This window comes from Coffea arabica, chromosome 7c (assembly GCF_036785885.1).
Source record: "Coffea arabica cultivar ET-39 chromosome 7c, Coffea Arabica ET-39 HiFi, whole genome shotgun sequence".
Classification (NCBI taxonomy): Eukaryota; Viridiplantae; Streptophyta; class Magnoliopsida; order Gentianales; family Rubiaceae; genus Coffea; species Coffea arabica.
In genome coordinates this window covers 10,543,694-10,564,758 of record NC_092322.1, presented here as the reverse complement: position 1 = coordinate 10,564,758, position 21,065 = coordinate 10,543,694, and the positions used below count along the sequence as shown (strand labels likewise).

Here is a 21,065-nt window from a genome sequence, read left to right as displayed (position 1 = left end):
CATAACACCCCTCAGGCTCACAAAAATCACAGCATAACCGGACCATAGGCACTGTTCACAAGCGATTCCCATTTTATATATGTATAAGATTTGTTGGTTTTATCTTATCATTTTATCTTTTCATAGTTTATTAATTTGTTCATTTTTTAGCATTACCAATTTATGATAAGTTTTAGTCTCCTCTCCTACCTTTCCAAAATGAAATTTTAAATTTACATACAAAAAAATTGTAAGCGGTTCAAAGTTTTTAGATTAAGTTTTTATATTAACTTTCATGGTAATTAGTTCAAATTTTTATATTCTTTTAGTAATTAGGCTTATTGATAATGATGGATGCAAAGAGTGGTATCAATTGATAATTTAGTTTGCAAAAATAAATTTAAATGAGTTTATAAAAAGTTAAAATAAATGGGATATAAATGGTAATTGAATTACCCAATTCATTTTTTGAATTACCCATTTATACCTATCTAATTAAATGGGTATAAATGAATTAACTTATTTATACCCATTATCTATTTCAACTCATCCAAACCCGTCCAAATCAACCATTTTGACACCTCTAATTTCTTCAAGTAAATATCAGCCACAAACAGGAGGATCAGATGGGGGATAATTTCAGAAATTTCCCTTGAAGTTTTTTATAGTTTCACTGAGTACTCTTAAAGTTTTAAAAATATCACTTTTCCCCCTTATTTTCAAATTTTTATCACATTCCCAACCCAATTCTAATTATATCATTAAAATACTATGTTTAGGAAAGAGAAAGTTATTTTATTCTAAAGTTGCTCTTTTATTGTGATCCCTTAGCTGTAATGACAAATCAATTTAAAATCCTTTTATATTTAAAAACTTGATGGATGTGTTTTTTAGTTAAAAAAAAAATTACAAGTTTAGAGTTGAGAAATCTTTAACAAATCTTATCTACAATTTGGAGGCAAAATTTTAAATTGAAAAATCATAAATAATTAACAAAGTATGTGAAAATTATTTGCAATATTGTAAAGATGTGAAAAATAACTTTTTTTTTGTCTTCTAAACAACTCAAATAAATTCTCAATGTAATTTAAAAATTTTTCCCTTTTCTAAATTTTCAAGCCATTGATTCAAATAAATAAAAATTAAAGATTCTAAATAGTTCATAAAATTTATTAGATTCAATCAAACCATTTTACATAAAAAGAAAGATTTTTCTCATTCGATAACCTAAGAGCATGTGATAAACATATGGATAAATAAGGTTGGACAAACACTGAAGTTTTTAAATTATAAATAGTCTCCTAAATTACAACACTTTTGTAGAAGAAATCTACATTTTTGTCAAAAAAAAACAATAACAATAACTCCATTTGGATTCCTCATTTTTTCAAAAAAAAAAAGTTTTTCATATACTATGTTATAATAATACACAAATAAAAATAACCTCAAAAATATCACATTCATACAATGTATTAAAAACAACTTCAAATATCAAAAAAATATATATATACCACCACCATCAACAACAACAACAACCAATAAAAACACACTACCACCCGCTGTTCCTTCTCCTTCTCTCGTCTCTCCCCTTTTTTCTCATCCTCCCTCTTCCCTTCCCCTTTCTTCCTCTTCCCTCCCCTGCCCTCTTCCTCCTCTTCCCTCCTCCTTCCTCCTCATGACTCTCTCATTGCCCCCTTCCCCCTTCCAATTGCAACCGAATTTGGTCGCAAGCAGCGTCCATTTTCTAGTTGCAACTCACGACTAGAGAGGGGGGTGGTGAGAGAGGGTAGGGAGGAGGGGAGGGATAGAGGAGAAAGAGGAAGGAGAAGAGAGGAGAAAAAAGAGGAAGAAAGAAAGACATGAAAAAGGGGAGGGGAAGAGGGGGAAGGAGGGAGGACGAAGAAGTAGAAGGAGGATAAGGGAGAAGAGAAGGGGTGGTGGGATAGTGATGGGTGATTATAAAATTTTATAAATATTCCATTAAAATTTTAAATTTTAAAAATATTTCAAAATATATTTTCAAAAACACTATTAAAAACATCTATAATAAATATTTTTCAACTACATTGGCCCCGTTTGGAACTTGACGTTCTTGAAAATTTGTCTAAAACTTCTAAACTTTACTGTAGTGCACTGTAGAAATTTTTGGAAAAATTTTTTAAGATGAAAAACTTTTTTTTCCTTTTCTTTTTCTTTTTCTCTTTCTTTTTCTTTCCTTCCTTTTTCTTTTCTTTCCTCTCTTCTTCTTCTTCCTTCCCCCTCCCCCTTCCCTCCGCCGTTACCTCTACCTTCCCAGCAGCCATGGTCCTACCATTTTTTTTTTCTTTTCATTCTTTTTCTCTTTTTTTCTTTCCTTTTTCTCGTTCTTTCCTTTCTTCTTCTTCTTCTTCCTTCCCTCTCCCTCTTCCCTCGCGGTACTAGATGAACCAGCAACCATGGTCCCAATTTTTTTTTTCTTTTTCTCTTCCCCTTTTCTCCTTCTGCTCCCCTCTCCCCCTCTACTCCCCTTCACCCTCCCCCTCTCCCTCCAGAAGCTAGAGAACCAGTAGCCATGGCGTGCACTTTTTTTTTTTTTTTTTTTGCCTTTTCTTTTCCCCTCTTCTCCATCTTCCTCTCCTCATCTCCTCCCCTTTTCTACTCTCCTTTCCTTCCCCCTCCCCTTTTGCCCAATCCGGTCGCATGACCAGATAGCAGCTAGGAAAGGGGGAGGGTAGCCAGGGAGGGGAAGGAGAGAGGGGAGGGAAGGAGAGGGGGAGAGGGAGATGGAGAGGGAGAAAGGAAGGAAAAAAAAAAGGGGAAGGCCGGCGTCGGAGTAGGTGGCCGACGCCGAAAGCAGCGGTGGAGGTGGTGGCCAGCGATGAAGGTGTGGTTGATCGGGACGGGGGAGAATGAAGAAGAAAAAATGAAGTTTTTTGTGTATTAGATATTTTGAAATATGTAGGTTAAAAATTTTAATAAGTTTTTTTGGATTCCTGTAGGTAAAGTTGTTAAAAAACTAGTAACTAAAAAACTTGGCCAAAAAATTCGATTCCAAACAGGTCCATTGTTACAGTAAAATATTTCAAAAACATCTCTAGAAATAGCTCATCCAAACGGATCATATTTCTTACCATGTGACTTTAGAGTACCAAATAGACAAACATTAAAGGGAAAAAATTACTTTATAATTTGAAAACATGTTAAACAAAATTTTATTATTTGTTTGTATTTTAAAAAAGTTTATTGTTTATGGTTGCAATTATTATATGTTGTTCCTTTAAAAAAAGAACATTTTCATTTTTTGTCCTTATTTTTAACATATGATTATTATTCTTACAATTAAAAAATTAAAAAATGAAAGGGCATTATTGGAAACAAATTATTTTCTCTTTCCTAAAATGAGTATTGTAAACATATAATTTGAATTGGTTTGAGAATGCTACAAAAATTTGAAAATAAGAGAAGTAAATGATATTTTTAAAAGTTTAAGGGTGCTAAGTGAAATTATCAAAAATCTCAAGGGAGGTTTATGAAATTACTCCATTAAATGGAGACGCTAATGTTTTCCAACTAAGAAAGGAATGCAGTAAATGGTGTTTATCAACCTGGAGCAAATATTTTCTCTAATGAAACTACAGTGTTTGGATTGTAAATTATTTGAGATAATTTTGTGAAAAAAGCATTATAGCACTTTTTTGTTTTGTGTCTCTTAACAATCAGTAACCATGATGTTTTGTTTAAAAGAATCAATGCCTGTTATAGCAACTTCACTGTTGCTTTTAGGCAGTGGCGGAGCTAGGAATTGCAATTAGGGGGGCGAGTCTCCGTTATTTGGACAAAGTCCAAATAACTTTCAAACATTATTATTTGGGTCCTTAGGAGGGGGCAAAGTGAAAATTTTTATCAATATTTTGGGGGGGCAAAACAATATAAGAAAATTTTTTTTTACTTAGAAATTTTTTTATAACAATTGGAGGGGGGGCAAAGTGAAATTTTTTATCAATATTTGGGGGGGCAAAACAATATAATAAACAAATTTTTACTTATAAATTTTTTTTTAACAATTGGACCGCCCCCCTTCCCTCCGCCCCTGCTTTTAGGCCACCTCTTGACCTTTGATGATCTCCATGAAGTGCTTTCATGGTTTACAATTTTGTCAAGTGTAACCACAAGATTGTATTACATTAATTGAAATTTTTTATTTTGCTCAAAATCTCCTTGGTTTTATTTCCTCATTTCGTATATAAAATTCCCTTTTGAGTTGAAGCATTGGAAGGACCTCAAGAGTTGCCGGCTTTTGAGGTTTCTTCTGGGATTAGGTTTATAAAAGCCGAATTTCTAGACTTCAGTTTAGAAAAGGTCAAGAGTTGAAGCATTGGTGTTAAACTAAAATGTTGCAGTTGAATAGTAGCCTATTTTAGGCATTAGACTGCTAGTGGCTTGGTGGCTCCTAGCTAGTTGACAGCCTTTCTAAGTGGAATTTGGTATTCATTCTAGTTTCTGGGTACAAACCAAACATCCAATAACAGCATACAATTTTTTTTCCAGACAGAAAAAGATGATGGGACAATCATTTGACTGGTTGAAATTATAAAAGGGACAAGACAAAGGAATTCTTTGGATGTTGTTTTCAGGATCCAGGCAGGTACATGCATCTAATATCGTGCATGACATGTATTCTTAGGTGAATGATTGCTCTGGGAATCAAGGCACCTCCCGGGAGCCATTTCCTCCATGAATTCATGGGGCTGTCTTATGCACAAAAGTTCCATTTCCCTAGAATAAATCCTCTGCGCTCCGTCCGCCACTACGCTCATTTCATGTTACTTGTCCAAACTACTTTTGAACAGCATAGAATTCCTATTAAAGAACAATTATAAAAAACCAACCCCCTCTAAAAGAGTTAGTCACCACATTAATTGTGAGGTGGGAGAACCTTACCTCCCATCAATGCACCTCTATATGAGTATTGTTCTAAATTCATACGGATGCGTGGTGTAATTTGGTCTGATGGTGGTTCAGTTTTCATTAGGTTCCCTCGACTCAGTTGAACCATCTCCTAGAATAGGCTCCCCCCAAGTAGGAATAGGACTGTAGGAGTAGATTAGGTTAGATTCGATGTGTCGTTAAGACAAAGAAAGTAACTATAAAAATTTTTTTCCAAAAATAGTAAACTATATATTAAATGTGAAGCTCAAAAATTTTTTTAATATATAAATGGTCTGTTTGACAAGTGTCTAACGGGTACTAATTAAGAGAGATCAATATCGGTTTTGTAAACAACTAAAGTTAAATAGGAAAATTATTTAAATATAAGGCAACACAATGCATATCAGCATGTGCATTCATATGTTAATTTGGTATAACACATACATTTGAAAATTTTCACTTTCACAAATAGTTTGTATGTATTGTTGCACAGAATGTTTACTCATTCGCTCTTATAGTACCCAATTACAAAGTTATCTTAAACCTTAATACAAAATGTAATTAATTGAACACCTTTGGCCAGCCCTCTCCTAACATGTTTGGATAGCCAATTATTTGTCAAGATTTATTTGCTTGTATCATTAACACATTTTCAATTACCTTTTTATCTCACATATATCACATCATTCAAAAAAATTATCCCAAATAACCAAAAATTATCTCAGAAATTTCCTATGGCACCCCTCGGAATTTCATTGGAATGAAGGTTTGATTCCCGAGGGCTGGAGCCTGGCAAAAATAGGATCCACAGGCAACAGCTTCTAGCGATTTACGACAAAAAGAAACCCTCAACGTGCAAACACGCTTTGGCCACCAAACTACGAACACTAATCAGCATTAACCCTACTATTAAATCTAATATAATGAGCTGAGCACTCTATTTTCTTTGTGATTAGCTTGATTTTTGAGACACAATATAATTTGGGTCATGGTGGCACTTCATTGTCCATAGCTATTGAATTTTGAAGAGGCAAAATCGTCCAACTCATTTTATAAGCAATGAGATGATAATTTTCTTTTTTTTTTTTTTTGATAAAAGGGTTAATTTTATTTTAATATCTGCAACGTAATTTGGATGGTTTCAGTTTGGAGATACTAAATGCACATAATCAAGGAATCTTTAGTCAAGCACATGAGAGAGAGAGAGTTTTTTCTTTTAATTGGTGGCTTGTTCTTAACTGATTTTTTGAAGTCAAGATGCTTTAAAAGAGAAAAAAAAAAAAAAAGAAGTCAATATGACAAGTTAGAAGATACATGCTTTATGGGTTTCTTTGTAAGTAAAAAAAAAAAAAAAAAAAAAATTGGTTTTTTCAAAAATTGAAAATCAAACCCAAAAATCAGAAATAGTTGACAACATGCTACAAGACCGACCCAAGGATATCGGATCATAGACAAAAATAATTAGATTAACTAATCAAGATTTAAACAGGAGTAGGCCTACATGACTTTCTACTCGTTTGCAATTAACAACTATGTCCAATAGCAGCCACTCAACCTCAATGTAATTAACCCAATTTTTAACCACTTGACGTTGGAAATCAAGCGAGTTTCTCCACTTGATACTATCTTGCCAGTCATTTTCAGCCTGACGGAAGTTCTTCAATACAGGGAACGAAGGAAAGTTGGCCACCGGTCTATTTCACCTGGAAATTTCTGAATGGCATGCATGATTCAGGTCCTTGCTTTTCCTTTGCGGCCAAAATAAGCGTATACATCCCGTATATAGTTGTTCTGTCGTTACGTAACTGGTATGCAAGTTTTCCTTTTCCATTCTGTTCTAAGATTAAACTCCTAGCATCCTGTCTCCTGCCACATACCATTTCTGTTCTCATGAATAAAGACATCTCTCTTCCACAAAATTTTTTCCAGAAATTAGAACTAACATAAAAGAATCCTCCCACCGATGTGCCTACAGTTGTGTGGCACTCCCATCTATATATGTTTTTTCTTTCTCTTGAATCAACTATTAAAGCTAAATAAATAATTTCTCATTTTACCAGATATCACATTAATCCCTCGTATTTGTCTAATGAATAGCATTTGGGTTTTTGCAAAACCAATGTGCCTGCATTTTTGCATGACTGATACAATTGTTAGATGATGTATTGTTAATACACTATCACTTAATGGAATGGTTGAGATATATATTTGGTGTTACTTTTTTTTTTTTTTTTTCAAAGTTTAAGTAGGAAGTCTCGAAATCCGATTCCTCTCGCTTACACCGTCTTCTACGACCCATCCTTCCCCTCAAAATTAGTACGTATTACTTTTTGTGAGTGACAAGTCCAGGAAAAACTTAACATAACTACTATTTACCAAATTCTTATATATAAGAAAAGAATAATACCTTCAATTTAACACCACCCAACGTGAGAATTGAATTACTTCTTGTGCTGGACCAATTGATCCTCCAACATGGTTTGTCGTAGCCACGATTACAGCCAATTCCAAGAGTTGCTGCCCGTTGAAGGTGCTAGGTTCCACATCTCCACTTTCATAAACAACAAAAAGAAATAATTCCATGGTTCATATGATTATCTCATCTTGACAGGTCGGCAGCATTTCGACATTCATCGTTTGGCCTATTGGCCATTCACATTCTCATCTTGACAAGAAATTGCAAAAAATAAATAAAAATCCATGTCCACAACCTTTCATGTTGTCCTACGTAAACGCCAAAGACTCAGGTAAAAGTTACATTTAACGTCTCTGTTTGATAATACCTTCATTGCATGTGAAGATCATGCAACCCTTTTTTTTTTTTTGTTCTTTTCCTCTTCACTTATTGAGAAAGAATTTACCTATACTTAAATACATTCGTTTTTCATAAAGTTTGTTTGAAAACATAAAAGAATAATTATTATTGATCCTTAAATAACTTCTTAGCTTGAGAAAATACATATCTTACAACGATCACTTCTAGCTAAAGAACTTTTTTTTTTTTTGGCACATAAGAGGTGAGATTCAAAAAACAAAAAAGACTTTTAATTTCTGAAGGTCTCAATTTTAGCCATAACTAAAGAATATATACATATCTTATAAGAATATACCAGCACTTTTTAGCAGCGCATATGAGCTTCGAATATTCCACTTGAGTACAAAGTCCAACTGAATTCAACAATATAATAGGTTGTGTTTGGATTGCATTTTTCTGGATTTTTTGTAAAAAAATTACTGTAGCGATTTGATTTGATGTATGTGAAGTAAAAAGATGATAGGAAAATGTGTTCACGGAAAATGTAGTAATTTTTGGACGAAAAATGTCTGTCCAAACACAACTATATACTATTGCTAATTTGGAACTGAATTTTGCTTAACAAAGAAACCAAAATCAAGCTTGGGATATAACTTTTTGCTGATATTATATGTAATTATGGGACTACAAAAACAAGAACATGAGACTAATACCGCTCATTTAGAAAAAAGGAAAAAAAGGGTAAGTAGAAGCTAGAGCCCCTAGCTCACATGAACAAACAATTAGTACTAATTGCAGCCACTCAAATTCACCTTTTGTCAAATTGCATCGACTTTGTTCGATATTCGGCCAAAAGTAAAAGTTAATTTGTTCGTCCAAGAGACAAATAAGTTTGCATTGATTTACGTATTCTCCCACGACCTTTGAAAATAATGAAAAATAGAATACTTTAATTGCGTTGGTTTCAAGTTTATAATTCAAATTAAAAAAAATTAACCATTTACTATAAATCAAAGGACATGCAGTATCTGACAGATTTCTTGCTATTCAAACTCCCAGATCTCAGGAACATAAAAGAAGAAACATAATTTTCTTTTTATTCTAATTTCTTCGTCATCATCCTCAAAAATCAAAATTCCTTGAACAATTTCCGGACTTGTTCCAGTGTGACAAAGAGCACCACTGTGAATGGTCCCTGCCTTGAGATTGTGGGAATAAACCCCTTGTAAAGGGCCAGTGGGCCCTCAGCCTTGATAGTTTTCATAGCACAATCCACGGCTCCACTGTAAGGTGGGGCCATCCCCGGCTCGACCTTCATGTTCATCACCCTAGTCTTGATCACGTCCACCGGATTCGACGCCACCGCCGCCACGAACCCCGCGGCGAAGCTGGCGGTCACGTGGGTCCCAAGCCCATCCTTCATCAGACCCGTTTCCAATATCGATTCCTTGATCTGATCATATGATGCCAGCTGTGATGCCGTCACCACCATAGCGCGGTTCACCGTAAGGGATGAACCGCGCCACAGGCTGCCAACTCCCTCGGTTTTAGCCATTTGACCAATCGCGTCAACCACGCTCTTGTAATTGCGCCGCAGATCCACCGGGAGCCGACCATCGGCTTGCATGCGGACCATGGCCACGTCAGCGGGGTTCCCGACGGCCGCTCCAACCGCGCCGGCGATGAGCCCAGCAGCGATTTTTCTATCCAGAGGCATCTTGTTGGTATGTGGGTCGGTCCATTTTTGCTTCAGAACATCATAAAGTCCCATGCGGGTGGTGGAGTAAAGAGTCTGGCGGAGGACGGTGGCGGAGACGCCGGAAAACAACGCGGCGACCCCTTCTTGCTGGACAATCTTGACTCCCACGGCAATGGGTCCCACGCGGGGCGGCGGCGGACGAAGAGATGGAGAAGGGACGTGAATGTGAGGATGAGAAACCTGACCAGCTGCAGGGTGGAAGGCTAGAGCTGGTCGGAGCGCTTGAGCAGCCGGTTTGGGGACGGGGGATTCTCCCTGAAGTTGCATTCGGACCTTGATGAGGTCCAGCGGGTGGGTGGAGCATCCAGCCACTATTGAAGCTATGCCTCCTTCAAGAAAGCCTTTCAAACCCATATTTTCTTCTTTTGTTGAACTCAGAAAAAATGAGTAGCGTTTTTCTTGATTCCTTTCTTCTCCTTGTTTGTTTGGGTTTAGTGTGTGTGTGGTTTTTAATTTTTAATTTTGTGGGGTATTTAAGGAAAAAGACTAGGTGGTGGAATAGCTACAAGGTACGAGCAGAAGAAGACCAGTTGGAATTAGAGGACATCTCACTGGAAACCAGGAGATGGGAATGGAGGCCGCAGGCGACGGAGGAGAAGTGTGGGACGTTGGGTCTCTGAGACATGTGCTGGTAAAAGGGGAAAGAAAATTGAAGTGATTGATGGTTTGAGGGGGAAGGGAGGAGAAAGGTTTACATATATATAGTGGGGGAAATTGGAACTATTTTTAGGAAAAAGGAAACGAAAGGAAAATGAAAATGGGAAATGAAGGAAGTTTCTTGCGTAGTAGTAGAATTTAGGTTGAATTTGTTTACGCGGTTATGGGGTCAGAGACTAATTGTCTAATGACCTAATAGAACGCTACCACATCCTGCGCTTTGCAAATTGGCCAACTGGCGGAGTTCTAAGGTTATTGGTTACTGTTAAAGAAGAATAAGGGGGTCAGTACGAGAATTCATGAATTCGTGTTGTTGCGGGCTGTGGCCAACAAAGTTTTTTCTTTAATGCCTTTAACACTTTTGTAACTTTTTGCTTTTTGCAATTTTTTAAGGATATATCTAACGGGTGTCCAATAGGCACATTTTAAAATATAATTCAAGTGTTAAATTTTTTAAAAAATAAAATTAATTAAAAAATATATATAAATAGGAGAAGGGAAGGCAATAATTATCAATATATACATGCACACGCGCGATATGTTAGATGAAATTTAGATGTGTTATCGAGTATCAATGAATGTCTTAGAAAACTTCAATTTTGTATTCATTTTTGTTGTTTTATTTTTTTTTATTATTATTGGAACTCGTGAATTGTGGATACAACGAGAGCTAGAAAGGTAATTAGCAAATATTTGCACCATTTGCTTTGGCAACTTACCTATTTTGGCTCTTTTTCCTTAAGATAGTTTCCTTGCAAGTTTTCGAGTAATTATGGACATGTACAAGTTTCTCAACTTGAAAAAAGTAGACCAAAAAAAAAAAAAAAGTAAACCTCTTGCTTAACAGGTAGAGAAAGTCAGAATAATTTGGATGCTTCATTTCTCTTTCATACACTAACTTCCAAGCAAAGTAAATATAATTCTCAATTTCTCTCCTAAACCCCAGAATAAAAAAGAATAAAGTGTCGCACATTCTTACCTTTAAATCCCTCTTCTATCCAAATTAATAATTTTGGATCGGAGATTATTTGAAATATTTTTTTTAAAAAAAATATTGTAGCACCTGTTATATTAGCATGTAAGGTATGTGAAATAAAAAATAATAGTTAGAAAGATAAGAAGGTAATTGAAACCACAACTTTGTTTAGCTCTCCATAATCTGGAAGGGTTGCTAATGATTACATGATGAATTACGTCCACAAAATAGAAATTGTTGTCCAACAAGTTGCTTTATTACGACTTGGAATGGTTGGAACAATACTGCGTAGTCTACACAGCGCAAATTTGACCAGAGCAGAGTTCCAGCTGAATAATGGATGCCTTTGGGAACCAAGTCAGAGCGTGACGCATTCTTCTTTTATTTTTCATCTTTTCTTTCCTCCCCAGACCCAAAGCCTGCATACCCGCTTTGTTATCATGCATACGATTCTCTGCCAAAAGAAAAGAACAGAGAGTGGAATAATATCGGATTCCCACCTTGGCCCAATCAAGATAGAAGAGCCAAGAGTCAACAGCATGTTCTTCTGACCTGCCCTAAAGATATTTTTGACCAGTCAACACACACGATCGAGTTTCTGACTGTTGAATGTATGTTTTACACGTAATAATTTCTCGAACAATTATTTTTCAATGCTGAATAAAGTTGAGATTTCAGGATTTAGAGATATTGAATTTAAATTTTTCTTTTTTCTCCGCGCTTTTTAAATTTCACCATTTATAGTAGCTAGCTGATCTTTTTTTTTTTTCTTAAGATCTTCCAGTTAATTACTAGATCGTCAAGTAATCTTCTCTACAATAGATATCTGAACCTGAAAACAATAACGTCTTAAAAGCATTTCTCTAGTAGAAGTTAAAAGTCCAATTCCTGTTCAATAACTAATTGCTACTTATGATAGCAGGCAATCCATGAAAGACTGCCCAAAGTCGCATCATAATTAAATTCATGCATCTGAATATGTTCGTTATAGACGAAAAATATACTGAGCACCATGAAGAGAACTAATTAAGGCCATTATTTGGCATCAAATTTCCATCACTGATTTAAAGTTTCTCCTCAACTCCTGCATCTAGATGACGCGCCCGGTCCTCCAGCCACTACCTAAGATATTACCTCCCTTGAGCAAACCTCCGACCTAACCTCAACGAGTCCATGCTGCAAATCAACAGCTTCAATATTCGATTCATTTTTTTTTTTTTTGGGGTACCCTAATGTCACTATAACGCGTGATTAAGGAATTTTTTTTATTGGATTTGATGAAAGAATAATATGCTTATGCACTTAATCAATATTAATCAAGAGAACTTTAATATCTACCCTTCAGTTAACCACCTTATCACAAGGATTGGAAATACTGAATACTGAAAAATGTGTCGACTGAATAGGTTGTTTATTGAAGTATTCTGAACAATTTGAGGGCATCAAAACATATGCATATAGAGTAATTCAAATAATGGTTTTGTAAAATTTCTGCTCATGTAGATACACAGATCGCTTGATGATTATTTGCCATGCTAACTTAAAAAGGTTAATTTAATAGAGACGATTTATAAATCATGTAAATAAACAAATCTTGGGTTTAAATCTCACTGAATGTGAATTTATTAGTTACCATCCCACATTTTCTAATGTTATTAGCTGTAATGTTGTTGATCAGTTTTAATCTGTGTGTGCTCAGTATTGTTGTCATTATTGTGTGTTAATTTTAATCATATAATTAAAGAAAAAAAATTCCCAAGTAATTGGCCCATGGAAGAAGAAAACGTCACTTGACCACGTTAAAGGACACCAATTCCATCAGGTAGATGAGGCTAATGGCAACTGTCAAAAAGTTTGAGAAAAAATGAGGCTGATAAAATATGTTAGTCGTTCACATTATCATTGAAATTAAATATGGTCATAGACTGACGGGGCCGTTAACCCTTTGATTGCAGCCAAATGTTAAGCTTGACTCCACCGTGTTTGCTAACCTAATTCATCACTTAAATTTAGTGTATTCAAATTTTAACTTATTTCGACACGTTTGATAACTAAAAATAAAATATTTGAACTAATTAAATGACGCTGAATTTTTTAAGACAAAATTTGGATAAAAAAAATAAGTGATAAGCTATTCACTTATCACTTAATGTGACATACACTCAAATGTACTATTAAATTTGGTACTTAATAATTTAGTAATTTGCTAAATTTAGATTTTAGATTTCAAATCTCAAATTTCAATTTTATTAAATGCACCCTTATTTTCCAATTCCCATAAGTCACTACTCCAGACTTGAAAGGAAATGCAACCTTTTTCATGAACAACAAAGGCTATGTCAACACAAGTTGGTCCAATTAATAAGAATGAATCACTTTTTTACACAAGTTGGTCCAATTAATAAGAATGAATCACTTTTTTACAAAAGATTATGTATGCGAATCCCGCCGCCAATGTGAAAACTGTGTTGGTAGGCGATCTGTAAAAATTTCTGTAAGCGATCTATGGTTCGGGAGGTATACACCAGTATTGATTGGAGCTGAATGTACCCAAACATTTTTCTTGAAAAAAAAAAAAAAGAAAATGCTACGTGTCAAGAGGGTGGACCTAATGCATTGGACTTATTGATTGGTGAGTTGTTGTTGGCTGGATTGCCCAGTTCACCAAACTGGTTGGAGGGATGGCCGAGTCACCGCGTTAGGGTCGGTCTTGAGACAATTCAAAAGTCAGAAGAGGTATATATGGGGGAGGGGGACAGAGCCACAGAGGGAGAGGTGGTCATTGACTTTCTCCGGTGAGGTCCCCTTCCAGTTCCCATTTCAGGTTCTCCGATTAATGTGGACGAAAAGTTGTCTTGACTTGAAAGCCGGAGAAAGAACAAGTGTTTAACGGTCAAAAGTGAAGAACTACTAGAAAGTAGTCGGTGAGATTGTAAGAGCAAACGGAAGCCGAAAAGGTAAAAGAGTCGTCGCCTGAGAGATTCGAACTCTCGCGGGGAAACCCCATGTACTTAGCAGGCACACGCCTTAACCACTCGGCCAAAGCGACGTTGGGGATGGAGACAGCGAAGCGAATAAAAAATTATAGTTTTCAATAGTATTAGAAAGCAAAAACAATTCCTTGCATTTGTGCTTGATTTACTAGGAAAGTGTGGTATTTTGCTTATTTTGGCTCATCAGCACATGCAAAATTTTTTTGTGAAAAATTTACTTTTTTCACATAAACTTGAATAGATCATGTTTTTATAACTTATTTCTAGTTCTATGTTTAGTACAAAATGAAGGTTCGAATGAAAAGACCATCATCTTAGTTTGTTTTTTTTTTTTTATTTTCATATTTAGTATGAGACTTTTGGATTGAAAAGGGGCATTTTTGAGGAGTGCCAATCCAATTTAATCATGAAAAAACCTTTAGTTAGCGAATCACATCTCTTAACATCATATTGATCTTTTACATTTTATTTTGCAGTAAGCCTTGATAATTTAATATTAAAATTCACAATGACATATTTCTTTGCATGGTGGTCTTCTTATTTTGGCATGGACATCATTTGAATATGTATTTTCATACTTTTGTTGTCCTTCATTAAAAAACCTAAGAATTGCTCGTTGACAGAGGAAATACTACTTGCATAACTTGAGCAAAAGGAAAAGAGAAATATTATTTGCACTCATTTTTTGTTACTTGCACTAGCATAATTTGTTTTATTATATGTTCTAACAAACAAAAATTATATGATTAAAATAATAGTGGGAGTGTAATTAACAGAAATGGCGCAAATAACATTTTCAAGGAAATTCTCAAAATGTAGGTATTTAAGCCAAATTATGCATATGTCGTTCTAGGCTAACTTCTTAAAGTTACTTTTTAATGGATGGAAGTGCATTTTCCAAATTTTGTCTATTCGAGTAACAAATCACAAATGTGGGGTAACTTTTTTTTTTTTCCCCCAAATATCCCCATCCTTTTGCGCCCTCAATCTAAAGCGTCCCATATAATACTCAAGAGTTCCACGCCTCGATGTTTCTAAAGAATATTTTGTTGCTTGCATATTTTAAAGCGTGCTCTATAATCCTAAAGACTATTTTGTTGCTTGCATATTTTTCTGTCCTCAAAATTGAGCATAAAAAACAAAGAACGAAACCTTAATCGAATTCCACCATCACGACAACGTTTTAGATGGAAAGAAATTAAGGTTTTTGCTGATGCAGGCGGCTGCTTCTATGCGGATTCTCTCAATCCCTTTCAAGAATCTGAACAAAGCCCTTCTTCTCCATCACAATCTTCAGAATCACCGTCACCGTTTTCTTCCCTCGTTCTCCGTAATTCAGACAAAACCCTGTATTTATCTAACGCCAATGGCCACCATTAGCAGCAATAGCATCACTGCGTCTGATTCTAATCCCAATAATAATAAAAAAGGTGGTGCCTTTACCACAATTAAAGAAAGGGTCACATTTCAGACAGAGATAAAGAAGAGTAAATTTATCGCCATTGCTGGCACCATCTCTAATGAACGCTCTGCTCAGGCCTTCCTCACTGAGGTATTAATAATCACTCCTTCCTCTCTTCTTTCTTGCATTTTACTTTTGGTTTTTTTTATTTTTTTATTTTTGCCATTAAAGACTTATTTTTTGTTTTGTTTGGAAATAAGGTTCGTGACCCCAAGGCTACTCATAATTGTTGGGCATATAAGGTACAAAATTTGATCTTTTCCGGTATGATAGTTATTAGTGATTCTTGGGGTACTTGAATCAATTATGAGGCTTTTATTTCTCTTTGCCCCTTTTGTTTGTTGGTTGTTTTCGACGCAAATGCAGTTATTTGTGAATTCTAGGTTGGGGATCAGTTTCGGAGTAATGATGACGGTGAACCATCTGGTACAGCAGGCAAGCCAATACTTTCTGCAATTGAATCTTCTGGGATTGATAGAGTTATGGTAGTCGTGATCAGGTAGACAAATGTTGCACATTTTTTGGGGCCATGCTATTGCTTTTTTCCCTTTGGCTCTGATTCAAATGTTTCTTTTGTGAATGAAATGTAGAGAGTGTTGTTTTTACGTAACAATTTTCATTTTTTGATACATGCATTAAGTTTTTGACATCCATTAGTCTGTTATTTGGCTTTTCTATCTAGGGAGAGAAGCTATTCAAGATGTTCATCTTTTTGCATTTCATAATTTAGGTACTTCGGAGGTATTAAACTTGGCACCGGAGGTTTAGTCAGGGCTTATGGAGGGGTTGCTGCTGATTGTTTGAGAAATGCCCCCACTTGTCTTGTCAAGTCCAAAGTAACAACTCATCCTTGCTGGCTTTTACATTCTCTAAAACTTGTGCCTATTGAATCAATAGTAGTCTAATTCTATAAGTTTCTTTTCCACTTCGTACTTTGCACATTGAAATCTGCTTCATGAATTAAATATTGTGACAAGGATCTTGATTTGTAGGTTCCAATGGGCTTGGAGATTCCATATGACCTTTTGGGGGTTCTCTACCATCAGGTAAGATTCAGAGGATTTATAAGTTCTCTTCTGGTTGTGTTGCTGGCTAATTAACTGTCAAATATTGTCATGACAAATCATGTTTTGATTGTCATTTTGACATGTGGAGCATACGTCAGTTTTTCATATATTACCAGTTTGCTAAATGTCATCAATGCATTGACTTGTTTGATGAGGTTGTGATTAGTGCATCTCAACATCGTAAACAGTTGTCTCACAAATACACCATTTGTGTATCTTGCAGCTACAATCATTTCGGGCTGAAGACATTAAGCAAGATTATGACACTGGAAAAGATGGTGTTACCATGGTAACCTTCAAAGTTGATTTTGATCAGATGGAGAGTTTGGAGGAAGCTATCAAAGTTAGCTGCGGCAGAGATATTGTTTTTTTCAAGCGCTAAGACAAGGCTTAAGAACTCTTCTGGTTCTTTAGTATGACCCTTTTTTCTGAAGAGACTGCAACCTCATCACCCTTAAGGCTCGCATCATGGGTAATATTCTTTCCTTTGCCTCTTACTATTAAACGATCTTATTTATCTGATGCTTCTTCTTGTTTAAATTGACTAAGCTTACTTGCAAGTATGGTGTATTTCATAAATATATCTTGCCGTGTTTCAGTTATTTAAGGACTAATTTTGTGCAACTTGTTCATTGGCATAGACTTAACTTATAGTATAAATTTCTTTTCTTAAATTCAATTATGGAGTGAGAAAATTTCTGGATGTCTTTCTGCTGACTATTATAGTCGAATAACATTTTATGAACTAATTAAAAGAAAAGCAAATAACTTCAGCAGGAAGATCTATCAAGTTTGTTATGTTTCTCATATTCAATCGTACTTGTAACCACATTTCCATTGGCCATCTTTTCCAAATTTTGTGTTTTCAAACCACTCCTTTTGATTTGATAATCAGCCTTGAGTTGTATGATTCTCGTGACTAATTGGGATGGTCAATACGACTGGCTAAGTATATAATGTGCATTTAAATGCGGATTTAACTAATGCAATCTTTGGTTTCTCAAACATATCATCCGGCACCCTTTCTTAAGTCACTTTTGCAGAAATGCAAGCTTACAAGTAGTGTCGTTGAAGTCTGATGTGAAATCTATTTGTTTTATGCCTCATTTTAACTATTTTTGGTTGCCTTTGACTGTTGGATTTTACTTAAACAGCTGTGATAATGGTATTTCTTTGTCTAAGAAGACCACCATTTGAGTGATGAGTGACTCTCCAGTCTTCAGCGACGTGTCTGAGTTCCATTTTATCTTCTGAGAGCATCGGGCATCAAACTTTAGTAGCATGACTCCTGAGACTGTATACATCTTGTTGTAACACATGCTTGTACGGATGTTCACCGACCCAATGCAGCAAAAATGTTTTTGATTTGCGTGTAACTGTTCTAAATGTGAAATACTAAATCTTTGTTTTCAGGTTAGTTTCATATTCTTTGCTTCTGGATTTCTTTTGCTGTTGTATCCTGCTTTAAGTAAATGATGAGTCAAAGCCTGCATTTCCTTGTCAATCTTAGAATGTCAGCGCTACTTGGAAGAAGTGACATTAGCGATTTGATTTGATTTGCTTACTCGAGTTTGGTCCAATGAGATTATAATTGCAGTTCGACGAATTTGTGATTGAAGATGTTGAACCGTTTTGTCATGAATTTCAGCAATCACAAAAGTAATCTCGCTGATCAACTTCAAGGAAAGTGTATTCTGCCACCCACATTGGAGGACATAAAAAGTCTGTAGCACCTTTCTTCATCCATCGCCCATTTTCTATGTAGGTATTAGCTCCCGAGTCCTCCCAACTCCCAAGTCCAAAGATGTGCACTTGCATTTGTCAAACCTGATGATGCTTTAGTTCTCTTGTTTCCACGAACAAGCAGAACATTTACTGTGAGAAATTACTTACAACTCTATATGGTCATAGCCCACAAAGCCAGCAATTCCTGCAACTACATTGCCTCCATCAGTGGCATGAATACGTACCCTGCCAATTACACTCGATTTAATTTTTTTTTTCTGATTTTATGTGGCTTTCGTTGTTTTTTCTTTAATCGAGTGTACTTTCCAATTATCTCTCTGGCTTCCTACTTCCTACTTCTATCATGAATGATTGGTCTGGTGTTGCTATTTTTATTTATTTCACAAATTTACTTAAATTTTGACTGGAGCATTCAAGTGCAAATATTAAGAGCAAAGACAAACATGACAAGTAGCAGATGTCAAATTTAAAAAAAAAAAAAAAAAAAAAAAAATCCAGGCATGGGATTGAAGGACACTTGTTGAAATTCACATCATCAAATGATGACTGAAACTTTTTATTCCTTACATATGTGCTAAGCACAGAAGCACATGTACTAAGTATTTTATTTTTGTCATAAGATCAACATTCAACCATGTAGTTATTCACGCAAACTTGTACATGGAAGTTTCCTTGATTTATGGCTTGGCTCAGTTCTCATTTTGTACAAAAGCTTGAGCTTCTTCAGGGTTGTAGCAGCACCTGCAATATTTGCCATAGCCACCACAACAGCCGTACCTGCAGTGCCCACCATATCCACCTCCACCACCATGACCACCTCCCCCACCATGACCACCTCCGCTGCCACCACCACCACCTCCATAGCCGCCGCCACCACCATGTCCGCCGCCACCACCTCCATAGCCGCCGCCACCACCATGTCCACCGCCTTCATTGCCATTGATGTCAGCGTTTACTTGGGTTGCTTCAGCTTCATTAGCTACATGGACAACACAACTTTTTAAGTTACAAATACTGTTCACGCATTTAAATCCTGTTTCTTTGAATGGTGCAACTATTACCTGTTCTGCAGCACTTACTACAACCATAGGGGCCCCGACGACCACAGCAGCCATAACGACACCGACCTCCATATTGTTCGGGTTCCTTTGCCTTGTCCTCTGCAAACAATAATTGTCAACCAGGCAAACATTTGTAATTCATCCTATAATCCATACTATTCATTTACGGAGATCGTATGATATTTCTATTGAAAAATAAGAAAATCAAGTTAATGACCGATGGAAATCTTGCAAAAACATAAGCATAGCTACTTGGTACTAGTATTTTCTTACCCTTTGTTCCATCCTTGGGTGTATCAACAGCCATAGTGGAAGAAACGAGAAGAAATAGAGCACATAGAAGTGCAACCAAAATAAACGCTCTGGACTTCATTTTTCCTGTGCTTTCTGGCTTACAAAAGAGATACTGAAGATGTTAGGAAAATACTAGTTCATTCAAGCTCTATTTATAGTGAAGGAAACCAGAAGGATTTCATGATATGTGCTTGAAGAGCTTGATACATTGATTAGAATATGACGTTGGTGTCTAGATTATCAGTAGAAAATTGCAGTGCGGTGGGTTCTTGGCATTTTCTCAATCTGGACTTATGGTTTCTCAGGTTTTAGATGAGTTTTTGAGATATGATTTGGAAAAATTTCATGGCGAAGGGGCTGAAATGGTGACAGGTAGCAAAAGTGCTGTACACCTGGAAACTGATTTCGCAATGGTAACACTACATTGGGGGGGTTTTCTTAGCAACTGCATGCGTGGAACTCGTCAGCTGCTTCAAAGTCCCCTCTTGTTTTCGGCTTTTACTTTTCAAACACACACATACCATAATGGGAAAGTTAAGACCAAAAATTCAAAGGATGATGTACATCCGTTTGGATTTCTTTGGATGAGTTGCGAAACTTGCTAATAATAGTTTAGCATTTTTTTGTAGCTCCTTTCTGATGCAGATAAAATGGAAATGATGCAAGTACCATTGCGGTAGGTGCAGTTCTATACTACTGTATTTGTTACATAATTTTTTGATGCAAGTTTACATCATGTGATTGTACATGTGAGCCATATTTTATTTTTTCTGTACGTTTTGTTCTTTTGCACTCCATCTCGTAAGAAATTCAGTGCAATAACTTGTGTAAATGCATACCATATCATATTATGTAAAAAGTACAAAAATCGACTGTGATAATAATATCAAATCACACAATACATACATGTACCATATCCTAATGAATTATATAAAAATCGTTGAAGTGGTCAACATAGTTATTTTATGTTAATGAGTTGCTTGCACAACTACGACCAAACAGCTCTAGAAGTTACAACAATTAAGAGGACCCAAACTCGTCATTGCTTGAACACACAGCTTGTGTATATTAACTGGTGAACAAAATTCTCATTTAAACCAAAAAACATAAAAAATTTTAATCTATTTCAATTCACTATTGTGATATAAACAGCATATTTATCAAAGATGTGATGACAAGATTTACATCCAGACTACAAAAGTGCATGAAAAGTAATATTCCTCTCATGTTTTGCTTGTCTATCTCTCTCTCTCTCTCTCTCTTTTTTGGGGTCTCCAAGATGAAGTTCCATCAACTTTCACATGAAGCCTGATTTCAATCTAGACAAGTATGTTGCACCTGAATGCTTGGATTGTAAAAGGGACTGAATTGCTACTGCCCCAGTACACAGTTGTCGGTGATAGTAGTC

General features: G+C 35.8%; 3 protein-coding genes and 1 non-coding gene across 4 annotated transcripts; 1 reads left to right on the top strand and 3 right to left on the bottom strand.

Moving 5' to 3' along the window:
- Positions 1-8,624: 8,624 nt before the first annotated feature.
- On the bottom strand, positions 8,625-10,089 carry LOC113699948 (mitochondrial uncoupling protein 5). The gene has a single exon (XM_027220299.2). The coding sequence runs from the start codon at positions 9,753-9,755 to the stop codon at positions 8,772-8,774; it is 984 nt and encodes a 327-aa protein (XP_027076100.1). The 5' UTR covers positions 9,756-10,089; the 3' UTR covers positions 8,625-8,771.
- Positions 10,090-14,001: 3,912 nt separating this feature from the next.
- Positions 14,002-14,083, bottom strand: TRNAS-GCU (transfer RNA serine (anticodon GCU)). The gene has a single exon. It is a non-coding gene; the product is annotated as a tRNA-Ser (tRNA).
- A 980-nt stretch (positions 14,084-15,063) lies between these two features.
- Positions 15,064-18,060, top strand: LOC113698054 (uncharacterized). Its single transcript, XM_072057749.1, has 7 exons — positions 15,064-15,579; positions 15,690-15,731; positions 15,873-15,988; positions 16,220-16,325; positions 16,482-16,535; positions 16,780-17,028; positions 17,711-18,060. The coding sequence occupies exons 1-6, from the start codon at positions 15,241-15,243 to the stop codon at positions 16,936-16,938; spliced, it is 816 nt and encodes a 271-aa protein (XP_071913850.1). The 5' UTR covers positions 15,064-15,240; the 3' UTR covers positions 16,939-17,028; positions 17,711-18,060.
- Positions 18,061-18,819: 759 nt separating this feature from the next.
- Positions 18,820-19,797, bottom strand: LOC113698055 (uncharacterized). The gene is made up of 3 exons (XM_027217723.2): positions 19,637-19,797; positions 19,364-19,462; positions 18,820-19,281 (listed from the first exon to the last, which is right to left on the bottom strand). The coding sequence occupies exons 1-3, from the start codon at positions 19,734-19,736 to the stop codon at positions 18,992-18,994; spliced, it is 489 nt and encodes a 162-aa protein (XP_027073524.1). The 5' UTR covers positions 19,737-19,797; the 3' UTR covers positions 18,820-18,991.
- Between the last annotated feature and the right edge of the window lie 1,268 nt (positions 19,798-21,065).